Below are 23,747 nucleotides of genomic sequence, written 5' to 3'. Positions count from 1 at the left end.
TACGTCAACAACAAAATTAAACAAGAGTGAAGAGGGTGGACAGCCATTAAGACTGTATCGAAGTGATACGCATATTATGCACATATATCAATAATAGACTGATCGATTGCAGTCCTAAACATCGATGGGAAATTTCAAACAAATAATACCAAGTGAATTTAATGTACGTATTGTTTTTTGCTCAATCAAATATCGTATTCCAACCAACAAATAAAGTATTCATTCTACTACATTCAGATGCTTGTATTTCTTTTTTTACATGAAATTATGTACATCAATGCTTTGTGTTTCTGCGTACAAATTAGGATTCCACATCAGTACTTTAATTTAGTACTTACAACATATAGAGTTGTTGTTTCGGTTTATTCAGCTGCAATTATTTTTATTTCAAATGTCAGTTTAATAAACTGAAAGGGGTCATAGTCGGTTTCCAGATGATTGATACATGTGAGTAAACAAATTACTGAGTAGCATTTGTTTGCACATCACTTCATAAGATTTCATCAAATCACAAAATGAACTTTTTTTCGAAATAATAGATGTGTTCAATAAAAAATTTAGTATCGTTGTCGGCTCAGTCATTCAATGTTGCAAAGTAAAAATGTGTTCATTCATGATGCTGTTTGTAGACAGACTAGGTTTGATGTAGTTGTAGTTGTAGTACATTTTTTCAAAAATCAAAATCGGTAGAGTCACAAAGCGAAGGAATTTGTTAACATAGTTGTCAAATGCTATTTGATCTTCGCTCTTTTGTTAACTTGAAATTAATTGTCATATATATTTTCACCCTAAAAAGGAAATCAAATTTGTTAGATTATAACCGACTGAGAATAAACTGTTAAAATACCATATAACCCTGTTTATTAAATAGCATTTGCAAATCATTTTCGAAATTTTAGTCTGTCATATTCTCATTCTTTAAACCAAACTGCTTGATTTTATGACAATAATGAGCTTTAAAGAACATCTCTTTCATAAGTTATAAAAGAATATTTATTTTTTAAAACTAAATTGTTGGGTTGATCCAGAAAATTGCTTGCAAAAGACAAGCAAGTATCAGGAAACAGTAAGAAACGTTTCATTCAATCGGCGTTCACTTGAAGTCTTAGCCAAAAATATCAAGGAAGCGAAACGTCACATTCAGAGGCTCTGATTGGTTGGCTGCTACACTGCTACTATGTTTAGTAACATTCCAGAATCTTCTAGCAACTCAAGAAAATTTAAAATATTATAAAAACCCTGTATTTTCTATATTAAAATGAACCTTGGAGTAAACTACTTCTCGCATACTTTGAATCTTCTCTCTCGTGTTTAGTTCCAGTTTGGGGGTTACAGAATAGCTTAGGAAACGAATATAGCGTTCAAATCCGCGAGACTTATCATAGATATTCAATACTTTTTTTGAGTAATATAAAAATTGGATTACTGATCTGTTTGAAATTCCATAATGAGGACAAAACAAACCGAGAATAATCATGTTTCAATTTTATTTGAGTGCCAAGGTTATTTATTATCATTGGATCAAATAATATAAATTCTTGCATAGAAATAATTTAGCTTTGTTATCAATTTCCTTTTATTCTTTTCCATATTCTTTTTTTGATAACGTTCCAATACTCTAATATTTATGTTAACTTTAAAACTACTAAATTTGACATTTGTCCTTTCATAAACAAACAACTGTTGACTTTGTACGAACCAATGAAAATCGAGTTGTCAATATAGATGACCTTAATTTGTTTTAAATTATACAAAGAAAAGAATGTGAAAGATTTGATTTTCATAAAATAGAAACAAAAAATAATCAAGGATATATTATTTGAAACGTATCATATTTATTTTGCATTTGTTCATACTTTATAGTTGTAATTGATACGTACATGTTAGTACCGAAATTGACTGACACTGATGAACTACAAATAAATCACCTTAGTAAAATTAAAAAATATAAAAGTGATAATATTTTCACATTGTTTCAATCACCTCATGAAAGAATATTTCCAACTGATTATGATTATTCTCCAAGAAGAAATATGAAAAAGTTTGTTCCAAAATATTTACAACAACGAGCTTATAATTCTAAAAATCAAAATCGACGTCGAACAAGACGTAAACATTTAAGGAAGACTGATTGTGACGAAGATATAGTTCATTATAATGATGACGAAAAGGAGTATGACTATGACGATGAAATTGAAGATGTTGATGATATTGATCGCAGCAGTGAAAATCTAAGTAAACATAATTTTGTCATCAAAGAACAAAATTATGTAAAGAAGAGATCTATCATGCCTTCACATAATTATGCAGATATAAAAGATATTTTAACTTATCAGAATACATCAGATAGTTGTATATTTTATTTAACGTTTAATTCCAATAAATTAATTGGACCATTTATATTTCATCCGTATTTGAGTAAGTTCATTTAGTTTCATTAAGTTTAAAAAAAGTATTACTTCGAACATTTATGTGAATTTCAATCTCATGACGGTTTTAACAATAAGCTTAAATATAAAATGTATGGATGAACAAATAACAGTAAACTATTCATACCTCTAAAAAAAGCTCATTGTTATTAAACATTTATATGATGATTACAATGTTTACAATTTTAAGCCATTGGACCAAACTATACCGTATATAAAATTTGAATTCAATAACTCTCGATATAACATATCAATTATACTGACTCCCGTTTGTCATCTCCTCAAAAGCACTCAAACCAAAAGATCATAGCTTTCAATTACCATTTCAAGGAATCTATTTCTTTTAAGCACATTCTACTAATCAGCATATTATCATTCAGGCAAATTATTGCGGTTACGTTCTCATTTTAAAATCGATTTAGGTATTAGCTAAGTAAAATTAAATAATTAATTAATTTGTGTTTAGTGATTTATTACCAAGTTTTAAATGGTTGAACGCAGACTGCTCCATTCAATCGAAAATCATTTATCACACAATAGTGTTGTGTAATCCACTCTAAACCCATCACATTTTAAAGGAAAAAAAATGACAAACTTTAAGCTGTACGATATTTTATCTTTTTTTTTTAAAAAGAATAAATGTAAATGAAAAGATCATATAATCTGAAAATGTTGTTTTTTGGCTCATAAACGTTATGTCATAATGAAGTCTCAATAGGGACTTGAAATATTAATGAAAAAGACATTGTTATTACTTCTCGCCAGATAAAACGACATGAAACGTTGGGATCTAGATATGGGTATGTACAACTCGACGCTAATAAAAAAATTTGGTCGGACGTCGATTTAATAACCATAATAATTCTATTGAATTGTCTACAGACTATTGTTTCCTTGTACTTGAGAATATTTTCAGGTCAAAACAATAAAAAAAATTAACATTTATTTCTTTATTTTTAATATATATATATATATATATATATATATATATATATATATATATATATATATATATAATACTCGTACAGTGGATTCTGGTTACTGATACATTAACTCAACGGGCAAAACAGGGAAAGAAGCTGCCGAATCGATGACTAATAAGAGCTGAACGTTAACTTAAAGTTATTAGTGCTGAAACAGATTCCGATATTAATGAGGGACAGTAAGTCGTAACAATAATTATCTCTCAAAATTAGCATAAGTATAATAAGTTATCGCTGTTTACATAGAAGGGTATTTGTAGTTTGGCATTTCAGATAAATCAGTTTCAATTCAACTTAGAAACGAATAAATAAAGACACAATTACTTCAAGCTTAAGTGTAGTGATTTGAAAAACCCTCTTATATTGCATATAGAATTCTGTATAAGTAACAACAATCACTTTAATGTACGAGCCACCAAAAATTAAAGCTTTGTTGATTATTTTTTAACACAAAGTGACATTATCTGAAAGAACAACAATGGGTAATTATTTCGTCATGATTTCAAACGCCTAATCAGTACGTAGTCATAGTTACATATGAAATTGAACATAAACCTTTCAGACATGGGAATAAATATGATATACTTAGATTAATGAGTCATGAAAACAATAATGAATATTTCTTCACATATCAATAAATACCCAGTTTTTAGAAGTAATATTAATGCTTCATAGAATCAATTTTTTCATAAGAACAAATTGTGACAAACTATGACAATAATTCTGGTGTATTTTTGACCTGAGTTTTTCGGTAAACTCTTAGAATTAAACTTTTTATTGTCATAACCTAGCACCAACAGTAAAGTATGATTTCTATTCAAAAAAATATAACCATAAAAGTAGCCAGTGATTATTAGATTTTGACCATAAATGTAAAAAAGAGAATTTACTGGAAAAATGCCTTTATTAAAATTGTTTTATGTTTTAGTCGAACTTTCAGTGCTTAGTATATCCACAAAATAATATTATAGTGTTTCATGATTTTACGTTTATGCTTTATTGATTAATTTTAATAATTCTATCATTTTGTTATATACTTTATTGTTTCTAATTAGATCAAGAACAAGATAAATACACAGATATATTTATACAAAGTGGAAAAATAAATGCCTTTAATCCTAAAGGTAAGTATTAGGATATATATATATATAGGTAGATAGATAGATAGATAGATAGATAGATAGATAGATAGATAGATAGATAGATAGATAGATAGATAGATAGATAGATAGATAGATAGATAGATAGATAGATAGATAGATAGATAGATAGATAGATAGATAGATAGATAGATAGATAGATAGATAGATAGATAGATAGATAGATAGATAGATAGATAGATAGATAGATAGATAGATAAAATATTAAAATGTACTCTTCTTTAAATTAGAAAAGTCCTTGCTTTCTACCCAAACATATCAGATATAAATAATATATAGTAATTCATAAGTCAGAATAATGGTAGTCTGACAGATGCTTCATTTATGGTAAGATGATTACTTCAATTTCATAATCGTTAGTATTGAAATAGTCACAATTTTGACAGAATTTATTATTTGTCGTAAATAGAAATGAACCTAAAGCGGGTACTTTTATGTGTTTATTTAATTACAATCTTTTTTACTAAATGTCACAAATCACATGATACTGGTTTATATGACTTGACGAAACGAAACAATTAACGGAAGATTATTTACACTACAAAATGAAAACACTTTAAGAATGACTAAAAACTAGGAGACCTTGAGAACTTGATTTGTTCTAATGTCGGACCTTCAGTAATGCTTACTCTTGAGATTGCATTGTATAACATAAGATTCTGAATAATATAGAGGAGAAAGTTAGTTTAACTTCATGCAACATTAGATACAACAGTTTGTATAAGTACTAAAATGTATTGTGTCACACATGATTCGAATCGATTAACCATATATTATTATTATTACTAATACCTTTATTTAGTATTATATTTTTTGGAACAATATACAATTGTCAGCACTGAGTATTTTAACAAGTCTTTTTACGAAATAAATAAATAAAAAAGAAAAAGAGGGAATAAGATCGATAACTGCATATACATCGACATAAATAGTGTAGATAAACTACTTGGAACATGTTTAAGAATACAAGTTGCTGGCTTGGTCGACTCTAAAGACCTGTTCGCCACAGTATATTTACTAGATAACGTATTTTAAAACTTTTATATATCTGCTTAATTGCATGAATTATACTATATTGACGTTCCGTTCTACTGGAAGATATACAAGGAGAAAAGTATGAACGAAGTGTATGGTTCTTATGTAATAAAATAACACCTGTTAGGAGTGTGCAAGATTTTAGATATCTATCCACAACCATACTAATAATAACCTCAAAAGATTTCTTACATACCCTGTTAACTGCCTTCAGCGCTCTCCACAATACAACAAAGTCTTCTCTTAAAAGCCCAGGGAAGAATAATGGAGAACAGTAAAAAATAATAGGTAATATTCGAGAATTAACAACTTGTAAGAGTAAACGTTGAGTAATCCTAAAAGCATGTAGCCAGTTTATGTAGTACGTCAGACGGAAAAAATTTACACCAAGTTAATTGACATTCGGCATTGTGTTTATCAAAGAATATCCGTTAGTACAAGCTTCCTGGTATTGCAACAGGGTATTTAGGTGCTGCACATGTACCAGGTTAAAGTTAAAAGATTGACATTTAGACAGGTTAATTGTGAGACCATTAACAACACACCACCATTCAATACGAGACAAGAACTCATTCATTTCAAGGGGAAGTAATGAGATAAAACTCGGCATACATACAGTAAAATCGTCCACATACTTAACAAAAGTGTTTTCTGTGGAAGATGGCAGTTCATGCAGAAAAAAAGAGAAGAGGACAAGAGGGAGGGCAGCCGTTTGTGGTACATCTTCATGAGACAGTAGAGATGTCACACAATTTCCTCCAAGCACAGTGTACTCATCTCTTCCAGTGAGGTAGGAACATAACCAATTGGTTATTCAGCTGTCGATGATGCCGCTGATTAACTTGATAAGTAAAATTTTTCTTGGAATAAGATCAAAAGCAGAAGTATAATCTAATAAAGCTCACCGAACATACTTCTTACCCTTTTCTAAGCTAAACATTATATTATTATGCAGAAAAATAGCAGTATCTAAGGTGCTTCTTTTTCATTTGTAAGCAAACTACACGGATAAATATGCTCTTTTATGGCGGGTTGAAGTGAGAGAAGTAATAGTTTTTCCGTTGTTTCAAGAAATAGTAAAGTTTTTGCTATGATTCTAAATATTATATTCTTATTGGCATCTTTTCCTCTGTTCTTGAATTTCAGTCATTGGCTTGCCTTCTTTGTCTTTAATCGGTCTCTCTAGCTTACTATATTTTCCTGCCAGCTTCTTCATCGTATCATTCAGTTGTCTGATATTTCTTTCTCTTGCAGCTTTATCCACTGTCTTATAAAAAACAGTCAGAGTTAATAAACGAATAAACACCAAGGTAGAAATGTTAATCAAAAAGAATGAGATAAACAACTACTCTTCAAACTTGTGGATAAAGGAAGCACGATATCGGATGACCGATGTACAAAGGACTTATTTAAGTCATATTCAGATGGTTATCGCTTTTACTATGTCTCTCACCTGTAAGCTCCTTAAATAGCTTCCACATACTTGAAAAGTTTGTACAAGATAGGAGCTTATGAGTAAACATTGACTTCAGACGTCTACTTTCTATGTTTAATAGACCATTTAACTTTCGAACTTCAAAGGAGTTTTTCCCCTTGTACATTATTTCTTTCACCCTCCGTAATCGGTTTAGTTGTGGAAATGTATGTCGATTAAAATGGTCACAGTGAGACAATAAATATTAAAACAGAATTTATAATAACTAATGATAACATCAACGGCGTTTTCCAACGAGTCATCTGTAAATCATCCCTAGTTAGTTGTGGAAAACATGTTTTTCAGACTTTGGATATTTTCTTCTGTGTAATTCCTGTAATTGACTTTCTTTGTCTTATGTGAGGGTGTACTCTTTCAAAAACCGTCGATTATGAAATATTTCAGTAGCAGAGAAAACCATAAAAAACATACTGTTTTTCTGATAATAGAAATAATATTATATGTATATAATTTCTTTTAATAACAATCCATCTAATCTTCAATTTATCCGTAATTATCAAGCCGAACATTGTTAACGGCACTTACTCTTTTTCTAGTGCTAATTAAATACTCAATGTCATCTATAATCACATTTTGAAAAATCTATCACAGAACTAACACATCTAGCCTGTTATGAAGTAGCTCTCACTTATTAATAACCTATTAGCTAAAAATTTCGGAAAAATTGTGATTTTGTCCTATTTTTGGATCTATTTTATTCTTTATATAGTACATCCTAAAAATATTTGAGCGTGACCCTGACAAACTTTGATTCAAATTTTGTGCCGTAAAAAAATCTACAATAGATTTCACTTGTTTTCAGATATATGGTCGTTAAACGATGATAGAGACAATGAGAAACATCCCTTTGGTAAACATTTCAAATTTCAAAACTCTTCTTTCGTGTTTATTATCATGAAGAACCATACTTTTGATAACCTTGATAATGTTCACTATACTTATATATTATACACTGACCTAATCACGACAACTGGTTTTGATAGAACGGATTCGATTTTCTATCATCTAAGTGAATTCACAATTGGTCTGCTTTTGAAAAAAAGTTATTTATATTTAAGATTCCCATATATATATATTTTTCCTTTTTCACTGTAACATCATCTATCTATTCAGATCTTTTAAACATGAGGAACCATCGTGAAATTCCGGTGAATAAAATACAAATTACTGATCAAATTCTTGATGCTGCTTATGATTTAGGTATGTGTAAATTAATTACTGATGATATAAAAATATACTCAAGGTATTGATGATCTAACATTGTTTTGTAAATATGTAATTGTTATGTATTAAACATAATACATATTCATTTTGGTATTTATTAATATTCAGTTACTAGCAGTTTAAAAATCCCAATAGTTAAATAGCCTTTTAGTTGCATATATATTCTAATATTCACCAATAGAATATATTCCAGTATGTGCTTGTGAAGGTTGTTGGTTTTCGTTGAAATCATGAATTGATCTAAATTAGGTAACCATTGAAAAATTAGAGCACTGGACGGCTATTTCGTTATAGTATGAGAGTCTTCAGAAGTGCATATCCACGACCGTACAATCAGGAATCGAAATCAGGACCTTCCGTCTTACGCGCGAAAGTTTAACGTTTAGACCACTAAAACGGGACCCAGTGGTACTCACATTTAACTCCAATCAGCACACGATATTGCGTAACCATCGTAAATTATCTTCGATGAGTATCTTCCCCACATTCAACACAACTGATCTCTACTAAGTATCTAGTGTTTTTTATCCTTAATAAAACCGTATGTGTTGAATTATCACTATGAAGCATATAATTCTTGGTAAGCGTGAAACAATCATTCCTAAATCCTGAAAGCGTTGAAAAACCTTAGACTAATATAATTTAAAATTAATGAAGATGAGTTAGTACGTACAATTAGAATTTAGCTGTTCTATGGTCTAATTATTTCTCTTAGCTCTTTAATAGAACAATTCTTTACATGATCATAAATGTTACAACGACTTAATGAAGATAAGCTAATGTGTTCCTGATAAAAGGTTTTACTGCATAAAAAAGGATAAATCCTTTTGTATAGTCCACAATGTAATTAATCATATCAAAATATTTCTAAGAAAAATAACATGGTGATTTTTAATGATTGATGGCTTAGTAAACATAAAAATCACGAAAGATAACTCAGTGCTGTTATTTATCATTTACATATTTCTAAAATATAATTAAACTAAATATTGTCTCAGTTTTAATTCATTTCAATAGTTGAGATCATGAGTCAGTTGAAGCAAGATCATCATGGAAAATCTGGAAGCACTGGATAGCAGTGCGCATCCACGACCCCGACTCGCGGGATTCGAACCCAGGACCTATCAGTCTTGCGCGCGAGCGTTTAACCACTTGACCACAAAACATTACTTTCATCTATTTAAAATGTAAAAGCAATAATATCTACTTGTAAATGGGGTATCAGTTAGAAGTATTCAATATACTTGAAAGATTTTTATTTTAATAACTATACTTTAACTAAAGTTTTCATTTAACTTAACTATAGTTGAAATCATTATGGTTTCAGAAAAAAATTTTTTAATACATTTTAATGGAATTACTTACATATCTGTTTGATATGATGGAAAGAAAAGTCAATTTTTGATTGAATTACTCATTATGAGTTTTATTCAACATGACATCCGTTTTGATTCAACGTGTGGATCATTCAGTGTAGTATTTGATTTGTTTTCCCAGGATGATATTTTCTTCTGTATAATAAACGATATTCTTGTATTCACTTGACATGAACTATGCTCAGCCTGTGACTTGTTATATATGTGATTTCATCCTAAATATTAACCAAAATGGGTGTACGATCAATATATAAATGAGTGTATTTTAGACTATTGTGATTCATTCATTATTATCATCATCATAGTGTTTTGGGACTAATAAATCTTCACTTATACCAGTCTTGTGTTCTTACTTTCGCATCGTGGGAATTGCCGAGGTCCCTCGTTCCGAGTATAAGTGATCAGTGTTTTTCCGGCATAGCAATCACCGACGACCGAATATAACACCGTTCTACTAATTTTCTACTTTCAGAACGTTTTATACTTGATGAAACTAGAAGAATTCATTATCCTATAAACCATCCTTATGTTGACCATAATTTAACACAAATAATCAATGATTTAATTGGTAATACACAATTTACTATTACAGTAAGTTATATAATGAAACTTTATTTTTGATTTTTTGATACATTGATATCTTATGAACTGATAAATATTGAGAAGTTAACAAAGTATTCTAGTAATTTATTGATGCCTACTGAGTTTTAATTGACCCTAACAATTAGCTATAGTACTTAAATAAGTCTAAGGTTATTGATAAGTAAATATCTGTGTTTTTCGCTTCTTTTTTTTCCTTTGTGCTTATCCTTCGATGGAAGCAATTTGTAAATATGGTCAAAATAATCCGAAAAAAGTAGTAACTTCATCTCTTCGATTCAAATTGTTCTAACTAATCTATTAAGAAAAGTGAAATCTCAAAAGAATTTTTATTTTTGGAAAAACTAACGAAATATAATTTTTCGATATTTTTATTTGTAACTAAGTTAACAGAGTGATATTAATAGTTGAGATCATGAGTCAATTGAAGCTAGACCAACGTATGCTTATTAGTGACTGGCTTCCAGAGGTATATCCTGGAATTCTAGTGGGAAGCAGTGACCAGTGGAGTTCAACCGGGTTTGTTGTGAGATAGTAACTCACTGATGACAATGGTGGATGTGTCGCTCAATTTCATGGATTAGTTGAAGTTAGACATTAACACCGTTGGATGTCGGCTCAGTGATCTAGTGGTTAAGCGCTCACGCGCAAGACTGATAGGTCCTGGGTTCGAATCCCGCGAGGCGGGGTAGTGGATGTGCACTGTTGAGGGGTCCAAAAATAAGACGAAATGGCCGTCCAGTGTTTCCATGTTTTTCATGGTGGTTTAGCTTCAACTGACTCATGATCTCAACTACTGAAATTACTACAGTCTCCACAAAACTCCTTCACATTGATATCAATAACTGACTCTAACTCAATTTATTGAGTTTGAAATTTGCAAGTTGAAGTCATGTTTACTTCATGATGACTAGAGTTTATTTGCTTAAGTCATGTAAATTGAAAATTCTGTCAAGTTCTTATTGTACTTTTCTGAGAGGCTTTGTCTGAGTGAAGCATAATAACAATGAAAAAAAATTACGTGTAATCAATTTATTAGTTGAATTTACTCAGTTACGTTTAGTCAATTACAAACGTAATATAACATGAGTTACCCAAAAAATAACCAAATTAAATTGTTGGTTGACGAGGTTTGTGAAGACTATTTGGGTTTGAAAATGATTTTCGTCAAACAGTCAAATCACTTGAAAAACTAGTCAAAACATGAGGGTAATAGACAGTTATTTTGCCAAAGATCTAACCTACGAAAGTCAAATTTATCCCGTTGTCTTTAGATAGATGTGTTGGATTTCAATGATCTACTTTTCCAACTTTAGTTAATTCATGATATAACGTATTAGCCTTCTAATCTCACATACAAGTGAATCCCTTACTTTTAAAATTGTTAAACTCCATTGTTAGCAACTTCTTACCAAAGCACGAAGAATCTATCTAGGAGCTAGTCTTTGGTAAGTGTATAATCCCCTGTTTGACTGACTTACACTGACTGTTCCAGTCCAGTCATAGTTTTCCTTATAGACTGACGTCAAATGAAGTATCCAAGCACGGTTGCAGGGATAATATAATGAATAATTCCAACTTGGGACAATATATCTGTCAAGTGCTTTGTGGTTTCCGGTGTCTCTGAAGCTGATATCAGTACACTGAGGAAATTATATTCTAATTAACAAGTATATATATATATATATATATATATATATATATATATATATATATATATATATATATATATATATATATATATATATACTAAACTGGAATAAAGCTAACGTTAAATTTCTCAAGTCTACTTAGATACCAATTGAAATAAAACCGATAACGAATGGATCATATTGAACTAAAGTACATAGATTATGAAATATTGGTAAAAAATAAGTTGTTTTTACGCTAGTCAATTCCGTTTCTTTGACCAACTGTATTTACTTTCATTTATATTTCACGTTAAAAAGTAATTTTATTGATTAACAGAACCGTTTCATTTCGAATGTCAGCATTAAAACTCATTAAGGTTCCTTCTGTCTGTTACAAACACTTTAATAAATAATTATGAAATTGATTTCAAATATTCAATAACACTGAGATTCAATAACACTAAAATAATAGTGATATAGACAAAAGAGCGTTGATAGTTTGAGTTTAAAATCTTCTAAAATAATAAACCGATGGAAATTTGTGTAAGATTAACATTCTTGTATAAAGTTTGGGCATCGAATTTACAAAAGAAGAATTACTTTTAGAAAATTATCATTCATAATTGAAATATAAGAATTTCCAAGTAAATAAACATTAGGATTAGTCGGTTAGATATTTTCTTCTAAAATAAAATTCGTTGAAGGTATACTATATTGCTAAATTGTGAAAAACACCAAAATGTAAAATTTTTATGCTCTTTATTACTCATTTGAGTTTACCAGCCATGCAAGAATTTGTCAGTAATGAGATTTGAATGGTTATTTCATGTACTTACTGACGTTTTCAGGGTTTTCATGTGATAGTCTGTTTTCGCAACAAATTTCATTCGTTCATTAGATTATGATTTCTCTGAGTACTTTGATGAATGATAAACATTGTTCTAAGCGATTTTCTAATGGTGTTCAATGATTTTATTCAAATTGTCTCAAAGGTCGACAAAATTGCATTATGTGACAATGATTTAAGAACTGTTTACATGAAAATACCGAACTCTTCAACGGATTTATACAGTATGAAAGTGCCTATTATTTTTTAAGTCAATGAAGGCATGGTTCAGTTGTAAGTTCACTAGAAAAAAAATAATAAAAAACGATAGATTCTGAATCAGGTGGAGTAAGCGATTTGTGCGATTTAGAGGTCGTGCCATATCATTCTCCCTGTAGGATAGCAAAAAAACATTTTCCTATCAATCCTAGACAACTACAGTTCAAAATGAAGGTATTTTGTTCTCATAGGTGTTCAAAAGATGGATGATAACTGCCAGTGTATTTCGAACTTCGCATAAAGAGAATAAAAGTTGCTATTTTGGCCCCGATTGACTCGGTGGTATATAATAATTTGACCGTAATTTTTCACCAATACACTCGTTCTGTTTCATATGGTAACGTGCCTCAGAAATATTTTTAATGGAGCAGGACCATTACCACTTTGTCTTCCTTTACATCCTAAGTATTTTTATTATTTCAAAATATTTTAAAATCCAGGAATCTATATTTTCTTCTTGAATCATATCTTTTACGCCTAATGTTTTCTGCGAACACTGATTCTTTTAAAGCTTATACCAATCCGATATATTTCTGTGCTGATATAGTGTGGCAATTTGAACTAATCCACATGTATCCTCGGTTCTATAATGTTAGTGGCTGAAGTGGAACAGGAAACTTATATCTTACTGCGTTGTTTCAACAAATGTTTTTTAAATATTTCTGTTATATTTCACATCACAAAGACTTCATTTATTGCATTTACAGGCTACACCAGTGGTACAAAACGAATTATTTGTAAAAAATTCAAAAAGTTATAAAAAGCAAATAACCAGTCTTTATCGTGTAGGTCCATATTAAAATAAATGATTTATCCTTTTATTTGAATTCTCATGATCAGTTTTTACATGAAAGAAATAAAGGTTTACAATAGTTAATGTCGTTGGTGCCTAATAGAGAAAACGATAGTGAAGATTTGCAGTTTTTAGTGTTACGCTTTATGATGTTCAACCTGGAAGTGTATTGTATGTAAAACTGTGCTATTTGATGTTGTTTTTCCTGTGTACAGTTCCATCCTAGGTCATTTAATTAAATTTGATTTTTCTGGTGCGTGTTTTACTATAAAGCTAGATATCTTTTTCAATACTGCATAGATTTTGGAATTAAAAGTATTTTCAAGTAATGTACAAGAGGTTCATTAAAACTGCTGAATTTGCTACCATTATCACTCATCAAAATAACAAATAATCTTCGTAGTTTACATTTATGCACATCAATAAAGATATACTCCCAACTGACGTATATACATGATTGTATCTGCATTGAAATTGATTGAATAACAAATAAAATTATTTTCCTACTATTACTCCAAATGATGACAAATACTTTTAGTCTTGGAAATATATTTTTACTGTAAATGGATCAGATATAATCGAATGTGATTAAAAATTAATGATATATGAGTTCGATTCGATCTTCATTTTAATTTTATAGAGAAGATATATCCAAATATAGCTAAATATTTTGACTTATTATCCAACAACATAGTCATTTTATGATTAACATCAAAGCTTAACTTATCAAACACGACAGGACTATAATTTGTGGACAATCCAATCAGATATAAGATAACGAGTCTTAGATTTTGGTGCGAAATTCATTCGTACATTTGGCTAAAAAGTGTTTTGCCATTTCAGCTGATGTCAATGTGTGATAAAAACGCTAAATTTAATCCCTAACACTAACCATCTACTGTAAATCATAATTCCAATTCCTTACACTGGTTTATAATCTTCATTTTGTCCTAGTGAGTAAGTGAACATTCTCAGGGTCATTTTAGCGTCGCTCAAAGGTCTTACATAAATTACCGTCTAGCCTCTTATTATTACAAATAATTTCTTTTAAGAATTGTGTTGAATTAATTTTTCTTGTGAAAAATATGTGCATAAAATTACTCTTGTTTAGGTTATAGATGAATTACGTGAACAAATAAATGAATTGAAGGAAGAGAATAAAAATTTACGTGCACAGTTAGAAGAATACAAAAATTGGGCTGATAAAAGTGTGTTCTCTATAATTTCAACTATTCGAATATAATTATTATTTTTTTGAAGGGGAAGGTGCATAATTCATTTCATGTAAATGTTTGTTGTGACACAATTTTATTATTAACTAGGATCCCTTAAAATTGATTAATTTCATATATTTCTGAAAAGAAAAGTAACGACTTTGAATATCGATTAAGCAGGTTTTGATCAGCTAATGATCTTTTAATATCAGATGGGTTTTGTGGATATTATAGTAATTGCAATGGTTAGGATCATGAGTCAATTGAAGCTAGACCACCATGGAAAACCTGAAAGCACTGGACGGCCGTTTCGTCCTATTGTGGGACTCCTCAGCAGTGAGCATCTTTTGTTAGACAATTATAACTGAATGTGTCACAATAAAACTGATTGTTATATTTGGTTACAAATATGAATCCTATAACCAAATGAACTAGAATTTGCAGACTTGGTATGGACTTCTGGTTGATATAAGTGAAATAGTAATATAGTTGACGAAATATAAATTTTGATAAAATTAGTTTTGTTATGTTCTGTCAAAATCACTGTTCTCCAATCGATAGGTTTAAAGTGTTATCTACGATAACATAAGTATGTAACTATGAATATTTTTCTCATTAATTAGAGATACTTTGATGACACAGATTAATTTTTGCTAATATTATAGTCATTGAATGGTGAGTTACAAGCATGTTCTCTTAATTTTAGTTCTATTATTTCTTTGTAAATTTTGTGTGAGATGACCATTCAATTTTTAATATTAAATAAGCCAGCGATGTTCGGGAGTTTCTGTTAATTGAATGGGCGGCTGTTGTGAATATTTGACACGATATGTGTACGCTGCGTGGGATGAGCTAAACTAGCATGTTCGTAAAAGATAGATTTGTATAATTTCAGATATTTGAAATAAAATTTTCAGTATGAATTGCACTCTTATACAACATTCGCTCACCAAATGAATGGAAGCTTCCCGAAAGTGTTTGGATATTGTGCATCTATTGGACACTAAAAACCAGACGGATAACCTAACATATAATTCCGCACTCAGATAACATTTGTTTGGTTTGATCAATCTTGAAAATAATAATCTTAACAGATGAATTCATGAGTCAAGTAAAGCTAGACCACCGTTGAAAATCTGGGAGCGCGGAACCGAAGGTTATGGATTCAAGTCCCGCGTCATGGATCGTGGATGCACTCGGTTGAAGAGACACACAGTAGGAAGAAACGGTCATTCAGTGCTTTCACGTTTTCAATGGTGGTCTAGCTTGGATCGGCTAACAAATTCAACGTTTTAAATCGCTACAATCTCCATAAATCTCCATCCTGAAAATACTAATCACTAAATTGGTCGGTATTTAAACTCAAATTCAATTATTCTCCCAAGTTTTTATCAATACATTTTCTTGGCAAGACTTCCGTTGGCAATGTAAAAACGTTTATGACTGTTTCATCTACATATTAGCTCGTGGATTACTTATGTCAACGTATTGTAGTTTATCAGTTATCCGATCAATATAGTTTGTATAGTTCCTCTTCTGTCATTAAAAGTCTTTCAATCGTTCGGCATTCGGAATTACTTTACGCTAATCAAAATACAACGTGACAATAAGCTGGGGCACAAGTATCCTTTACTCTCATCAAAGAGTGATACTTAGTTTTATTTTAAGTAACTAAATCAATAAAAGTTTATTAGACTTCAAAAATACGATTCAAAAAAGAACATTTGTCTTGGAATGCATTATATCTGTTTAAGTGTTCTATGAAAAATATATCCTATTTTATTTATTTCCTACACTTTGTCTTATTTTATGTGCTGATGTTATAATTCTTAATTCTAGTTGGTTTAGAACTTTCTCTATGAAAAATTTTAGTTTTACAGTCCATAGATAACAAGCAAACTATAGATATCTCTTAGTTCCCCGAACTTGGATCACTTCCACTAACATTTTTTACAAACATATTCATTATCTTTATCAAATTGCTGCTATATAACTTCAAGGAATTTGTAACTAAACTTAATAGAATGGACGTTATCTACTAGTCAATTTATAATGATATATATATAGTCATTCATTTAAGATTACAAATCTTGTTACAGACCGTGAAAACCAATATATTGAAGGTCCGGATGAAAAAGTCAATGAATCGACATTTACATGGCATGCAAAATTAAACGCTCTTTTAGATCAATATAGAGCAGAAAATGAAATTCTTAAGTAAGTTAGTTATTGATGTTTTACTTTTATCATCTCATTTTTACTATAGTTTAGTTAATAATTTTAATAACTATGATAATAGACTTTTCGTTCACTGAATCTATACACTAAATTAATAACTAAGTTTAGAAACTGATCTATATTAACATTATTATCCAAGAATCTGAGCTATGATAAAAGAGATTTATTTTATAGACACATTTTGTAGGGTGATGTATTCTTATCCTAATAGTGGAAAATATGTTAAACTTTACTTATTATATGATCTGTTAGGTAAACGTATCCAATATCTCTTATCCCATATATGTAAATAAATATATAGTTATGAATTGTTCTGAAGCAGCTAATCAGCACTGTTTTCAAAAATGAGATACTATCAAGTACTTGTTTACTTTTATTATAAATCATATTCAATTATTTACCAGAGTTCCTAAATATTTTAAGTGAAAGCGACAATATTAGTGAAACGTATTTGAATGTTTAAGTGTTGACTATCACATATAACTGAATGATTCGATTCATCCTGCTAATTACTACTATTAGCAACTGTATATTGACTAGTAAATCTTTTTGAACATTTATAGATGTTCAGTCAGTTATGGATAATAAGATAAGCTAAGTGCTCAACGTGACTATACTAATGATAAACTACATTTCGACAGAATTAGTATTCGACCTTTTTCATCAATCATTTTTTTAAAATGTTTGTCTTGTGTCGTAGAAATATGTAAAAACATATCTCTTATGATTCATTAGGACGATTACCTTGTGTTAAGGATGCAGAGGAATATACCAATAATTATCGTGTTAAGTCTAATGGTGACCTTGGACGTTAAATGGACATTTCCTATTGGTCGATATTTACTTCACTTGTCAAATATTGTTTTCTATTTTATGGTACGATGTGGTCTGGTTGGTTGGTATATAAATAGAGTGTGTCTGAAATATAGTGATTCATGTCTCAGAGGCTGTGACTTGTGTTCTGGATTCAACCGGCTGGGCTAGACAGGGAAGCAGGGCCAATCAGAACTGTAGGTCGTTCTTACGTGCTTTACGCGTCTTTGGCCCGGTCGATAATACGCTGCTCTCTAATCTTTCAGTCAATGACACAACAATTGGCACGGGGTATAGATCGATTCAAGTTCAAGTCACAACACCTTGTTATTAAGATTTTTTTGAATATAAGTTAAATTTATTTGAACAACTATTCTCAGGAACATAAAACAATTTAATTCGTATTCATTTGGATTATTCCGTTGTTGATACTTTGAGTGAATTCAATCAGTTCAAACCATCGTAAATCAAAATCCATATTTGATGCACAAGTGAATAGCTATTTGTACTTAATAAATAAGTTGATAATCCGTTAGTACTTGAAGCTGACGATAGCAAGTTCAAATCCTAGAGTGAATATCTACTCTAAGCTGCAAGTACATCTAACTGATGAGTCCAAAATAGAAATAAACACATATCTTCGATTACATTGCTAGACGAAATTTCATATAAGAAAGTTATGATATTTATTAAATCATCTGACAGTTAATTATTCAAGCAGAATATTTTAACTTTTTAATCAAGCTCTTCAGTGTACAAATCATTAGGTGGAAGTTTTGAAGTATGATTGATGATAAGTTCATATTAACTTTAAATGTACATTATAACCGTAAAGTAAGATCTTCATGATTATCACAATTTTCGATTAATTAATTATTAACAAGATCAATGAAATGTTTGTTCATTTCTTGAATTAACTTAATGGCGGCAAAATATTCGCTATCAATTTATTTAATAAATATTCTGTCTTATTATCTCAATGAAACGTATCAATTATTGTTGTTTTCTTTCCAACTGTCTGCTCACCAAACGAAAACAGATCGTTGGTTAATTTTATTTCATTGAAATTATTAAATTAAACCTTATAATTGTCTAAACGGATTAAACTAATTGTTTTTTCTTCTTGAATATCATAGAAACTTTATTCTTTTTTTTATTTTCTCATTCCAAGATCTCATAATTACACTCTTAATCAATCTCAGCAAGCATTATATCAAGACCAAGAGTTAATGCAACAACAGAACAATAAATTGAAACAACAAGTAGATGAACTTAAAAGGTATCTCTTTAATAAAGTGAATATTATAAAATAAGTTTAAGTTGAAGCATCTTTATCTTTATCTTTTAGTCTAGATAGTCAATGAGTATTTATATATTATAAAGCCTGTATATTATTAATACGATCTTTAAAAGTTTGCATTGGATGAATATAATGAAAGTTTTTTGAATGAATCGAAATAATTGTTCTTAAGCTTATTTATATTTTAATAATTGAATTCATGAGTCAATCTAAGCTAGACCACCACTGAAAACCTGAAAGTACTGGACGGACGTTTCGTCCTAATAAAGGATTCCTCAGTAGCGCACAACCACGATCAGCACGCGCGACTGGGACCCATAACTATCGGTCTCGTGCGCGAACACTTAATCTCTAGACCACATAGCTGCCATCGAACGGTATTATTGTCTAACTTCAATCGATCCATGATCTTGCGCGACCCTTCATCCATTGTTTGAAGCGTAAAACTGTCTCCACCAGGCACTCATTGGACTTCACTAATCACGACTTCTCACTAGGACTTCAGTTAATCCATCTTAACGCCATTCACCAGGGAGCACATGATTATCATCAGAATGGGGATTCGCGGATAGTGCATTGATCTTAGCAGTTGAATTCATGAGTCGATCTAATTTAGATCAACATTGAAAAACCGGAAACTCTGGACGGCTGAGGAGCCCTATACTAAGACTAAATCTGTACAAATCCCCATTCCTATTTATATTTGCGAGTAATGTAATGCATTTTAGAGAGTAGAGTATAAGACAAAACAATTTTGTATTGAGTATTATTCTATATGTATAACTGGAACCATAGACTGAAGGTAAATCTATCTTGAGCTTATCTAATGTGTTTATTTAAAAAGGGAAATATTCTATAAATTGTGTTGACTGATTTATCTCTTGAATTGATATGAATAGTGTGATCAATTGACTACTATCGACAAATTGAATCATTGTTACAATGCTCCACTGAACGGATGTCAAAAGATGGAATAACTTGTCAGCAAGAATTGAACCATTTTATTTAACAAAGTTATACACTTATACACAAAATATTTTATCAAGCTTACTAGTTATCCGCTATATCGTAAAGCAAGTACGAATGTACACAATTGGCCATGAACATGTGTCAGCTATAAAAGCATTGGGTTTACCTATACGATGACGTGATATTTTTTTCGATTTAACTGGTCATCATTAAATGAGACAATAAAAATTTAGATCATTTTAAATAAGAAATCAAATCAATTTTTGATCTTATTTCAGTAATACACTTTAACACTTGTAATACTGTTAAGATTCTTAATAACTTAATTGCAAGTCACTTTCGCGTTAATCCTTTGCCAATGATAATAAAATGAAACGTATGAATAAGTTTTACTTCAAAATTAAGTCATTCTTAATGATGAAACAAACGCTTCAGATTCTGTATCACAGAATTTTTTAAATGTATGCGGAGTTATCCATCGTTTGTCACATTTGATTTTTACAGATTATTTTCAGTTTCCATGATGGACATTTTTGTACATGATCTAAAGCATTCAGTTTTACTAGATCTCAGATGAAGTATGTTACTTATCCATACAGTTAGTACACTACTAAACAACATCTTGTAGGGACTGTGTGCTATTTTATGTTGCTCATGAACTAATATTGCAGAATATAGGAAGCTAAAACAATTCTAATCAACATTTCTCATAGTGAAATCTACATATATATTGGAAGAATTTATTCGAAATAAGAACCATAACATACGTATGAATAACAATAGATATCAAACTAGTAGTCTGAAATTATATTACACTAAATATAGTTTACTATAATCAGTTACAAAACAACTTAATAACTGAACGAATGTTAACTGTACACTATTTAAAGTTCTTTGTACTGAACCAAACTGATTAATAATTATTTTATCTGAGATGACTGATATTCACTTCCAATTATATTATAAGTTATATCCGATAAGCTAGCATTTCAACTTTGATAAAGAAGTACTAAAGTTTTAAATTATCTAATCACCATAAGCAATATTTGGAAAGAATAAAATTAAGTATGAATTTATTATTTATTTGAACACATAAATATTGGTACAAGAGGGCACCAAATATATATGCCCCACACCATATTTGTGTGTGTGGGCTGTGATACTGCCCGGGCGCCCAGACCGAAGCAGGTGGTTTTCTTAGGGGGTCACACCCGGAGCCTTTGACCTGAAGGTCTGATCCACAAGGCAGTGAAGCATCGTAAGGAGATGCAGTCCCATGGAAGCCAGTGACCAACGATTGGTTCATACGCCATTTGTTCCTTCAGGATACTGGAGCCCATGTGCACCATGAATTTATTAGAAATATTTTTTTAATGAAACATTCAAAAATATAGATAATCTACTCATCTTATCAAATAAATATTGGAATTATATCATCACATATATACTTCAATGATAATTACTAATTAAATAATGATAACAACATCGATGACATTATAGTTCATTATAAATAGTTTTGATAATATTTAATTATTTCATTCATTATTATGCATTTATTCGAATGAAATTCAGATCACAGAATCTTATCTTAGCCAGATCTCAGTCGGTATTACGTGAAGAAAGAGAACGTATGAATAGAGAACAAGAAGAACTTAGTCGAGAGTTAGCAAATGTAAAAAAGTAATTTGAAAACTAGTTCAGCTTGGTTATATATATGTATATATATATTTCTGTATATCATTAATAAACCATGATTTGTTTATTTAAACACATAAATATTGGTACAAGGAAGCACCATATACATATGCGCCACACAATAACAATGAGGTCAGTAGCAGTTATCATTAATTTGTGCGAGGGCTGTGATACTGCTCGGGTGCCCAAACCAAAGCAGGTGGTTTTCTTAGGAGGTCACACCCCGAACCTTTGACCAAAAGGTCTCATCCACAAGGCAGTGGAGCAATATCATGCAGTTCTATGGTAGTCAGTGATCAATAATTGGTTCATACACCATTTGTTCCCCTAGAATACTGGAGCCCATGTGCACCATTGGTTTTGAATCGGGGTTTTCCAACTCCCCTAGGTAAACTCTCCGTGTCCACCAACCCGGTTGAAGCGCAGGACATTCGCTTTTCGTCCTCTCAATTTCGTAAACAACACCCGTGGTGCTAGAAGGCAGAGAGTAGGACTTCCGTGGCAGTGGTTGTATGCAAGTGGTCATGTGAGAGCATTTCGAGAGGGAGAACGAACTTTCCCCACTCTCGGCCGTACCAGAGCATAAACCATGTACACTTGTTTGAAATTTTATCTCAAGGATATCAAGCAGAAAGCGAAAATCATATCGTCAAGACTTACTCAACATATAAGTACATTACATCAAGTTGTACCATCACTTCTTTCACGTTTAGAACAATAAAATCGGATGGCTTTACAAGATAGAGTTCGAGAAGCTAGTTAATATTCAACACTTGAAAAAAGGTATCAAACTCCACTGATGAATAGGTGCATCATTTTAATCTTCTCTATTCAAAATGTTTAAATAATGGAATTCTAATTGGTTTTATAAAAACAAAAATGTATTTTTAGTTGACTTAAGAAGTCTATCTTGATTGTCTTACTATAAATCGCTTTTAATTTCTCCCTTGGAAACGAAAAATTTAGTTTTCCAAACTCTATCAAGGTTATGCCTTTTGATTATCCTGTGGGATAATTAATTTATACATGGACGATGAAACTAACTAAATCCTCTAACGACTTTGTAAAGTAGAAGTTTTACACCGATCATCAGATAGACCACAAATCAGATTTTGAAATTGTCATTCACTCGGTAAAAACTAATATTCGTAAAGAATTTCATTTTTCTTAAGCAATCTAACTATACAACTTAAAAAGGACATTTACTTATAACTTAGAAATTTGTTCATAAAATTTAACAAAGTGAGATTATTTATTTCAGATCCAGTTCTACTCACGGGCATCGTGATTACTGATGACTGTGAGGGATAACGAAGATATATTTAAGTACGATTCAAAATGTGAATCGCTAGAAACCTAATTCATTGATTTAAATGTATCTTGCTAACAGCCGAACATGAAAGTCTCGGGTCTAAATCATTTACGTAATGTAGATCTGTACTAACGATAATTTCAAAACAAGCAGAAAACAGATGTAGAATTCTTAGTTTTCCGTGATTACCTACCTGAAGTAAGCTATCTTTAAACCGGAATGAAGTTTAAAATTTACGTGTTGTAAACAAACATTAGCGCTAAATTAGATGATTAGCCGCATACTTACCGATCCAGTATAGATTTTTAGATATTAATAAATAAGATCCATTTCTTTTTGTGATAAATGTCATTTTACTAACCAGCTTAAGCTTAT

The 23,747-nt window shown here is 30.6% G+C and overlaps 1 protein-coding gene across 1 annotated transcript in view; it reads left to right on the top strand.

Annotated features, from left to right (window-relative positions):
• Positions 1-434: 434 nt before the first annotated feature.
• The window catches only part of MS3_00010768 (uncharacterized protein), a gene marked incomplete at both ends in the record, with an annotated part of 29,015 nt that continues 5,702 nt past the window's right edge, over positions 435-23,747 (top strand). The window contains 10 exons of the mRNA XM_051219164.1: positions 435-447; positions 1,864-2,418; positions 4,468-4,536; positions 8,216-8,302; positions 10,175-10,293; positions 13,746-13,823; positions 14,943-15,039; positions 17,145-17,262; positions 19,268-19,375; positions 21,938-22,045. Coding sequence (XP_051067623.1) covers positions 435-447; positions 1,864-2,418; positions 4,468-4,536; positions 8,216-8,302; positions 10,175-10,293; positions 13,746-13,823; positions 14,943-15,039; positions 17,145-17,262; positions 19,268-19,375; positions 21,938-22,045 — 1,352 coding nt within the window. The remainder of the gene's footprint in view (positions 448-1,863; positions 2,419-4,467; positions 4,537-8,215; positions 8,303-10,174; positions 10,294-13,745; positions 13,824-14,942; positions 15,040-17,144; positions 17,263-19,267; positions 19,376-21,937; positions 22,046-23,747) is intronic.

This window comes from Schistosoma haematobium, chromosome 2, assembly GCF_000699445.3.
Source record: "Schistosoma haematobium chromosome 2, whole genome shotgun sequence".
Lineage (NCBI taxonomy): Eukaryota > Metazoa > Platyhelminthes > Trematoda > Strigeidida > Schistosomatidae > Schistosoma > Schistosoma haematobium.
The sequence above is the reverse complement of the archived record's forward strand: the minus strand, read 5'-3'. Positions and strand labels throughout refer to the sequence as shown.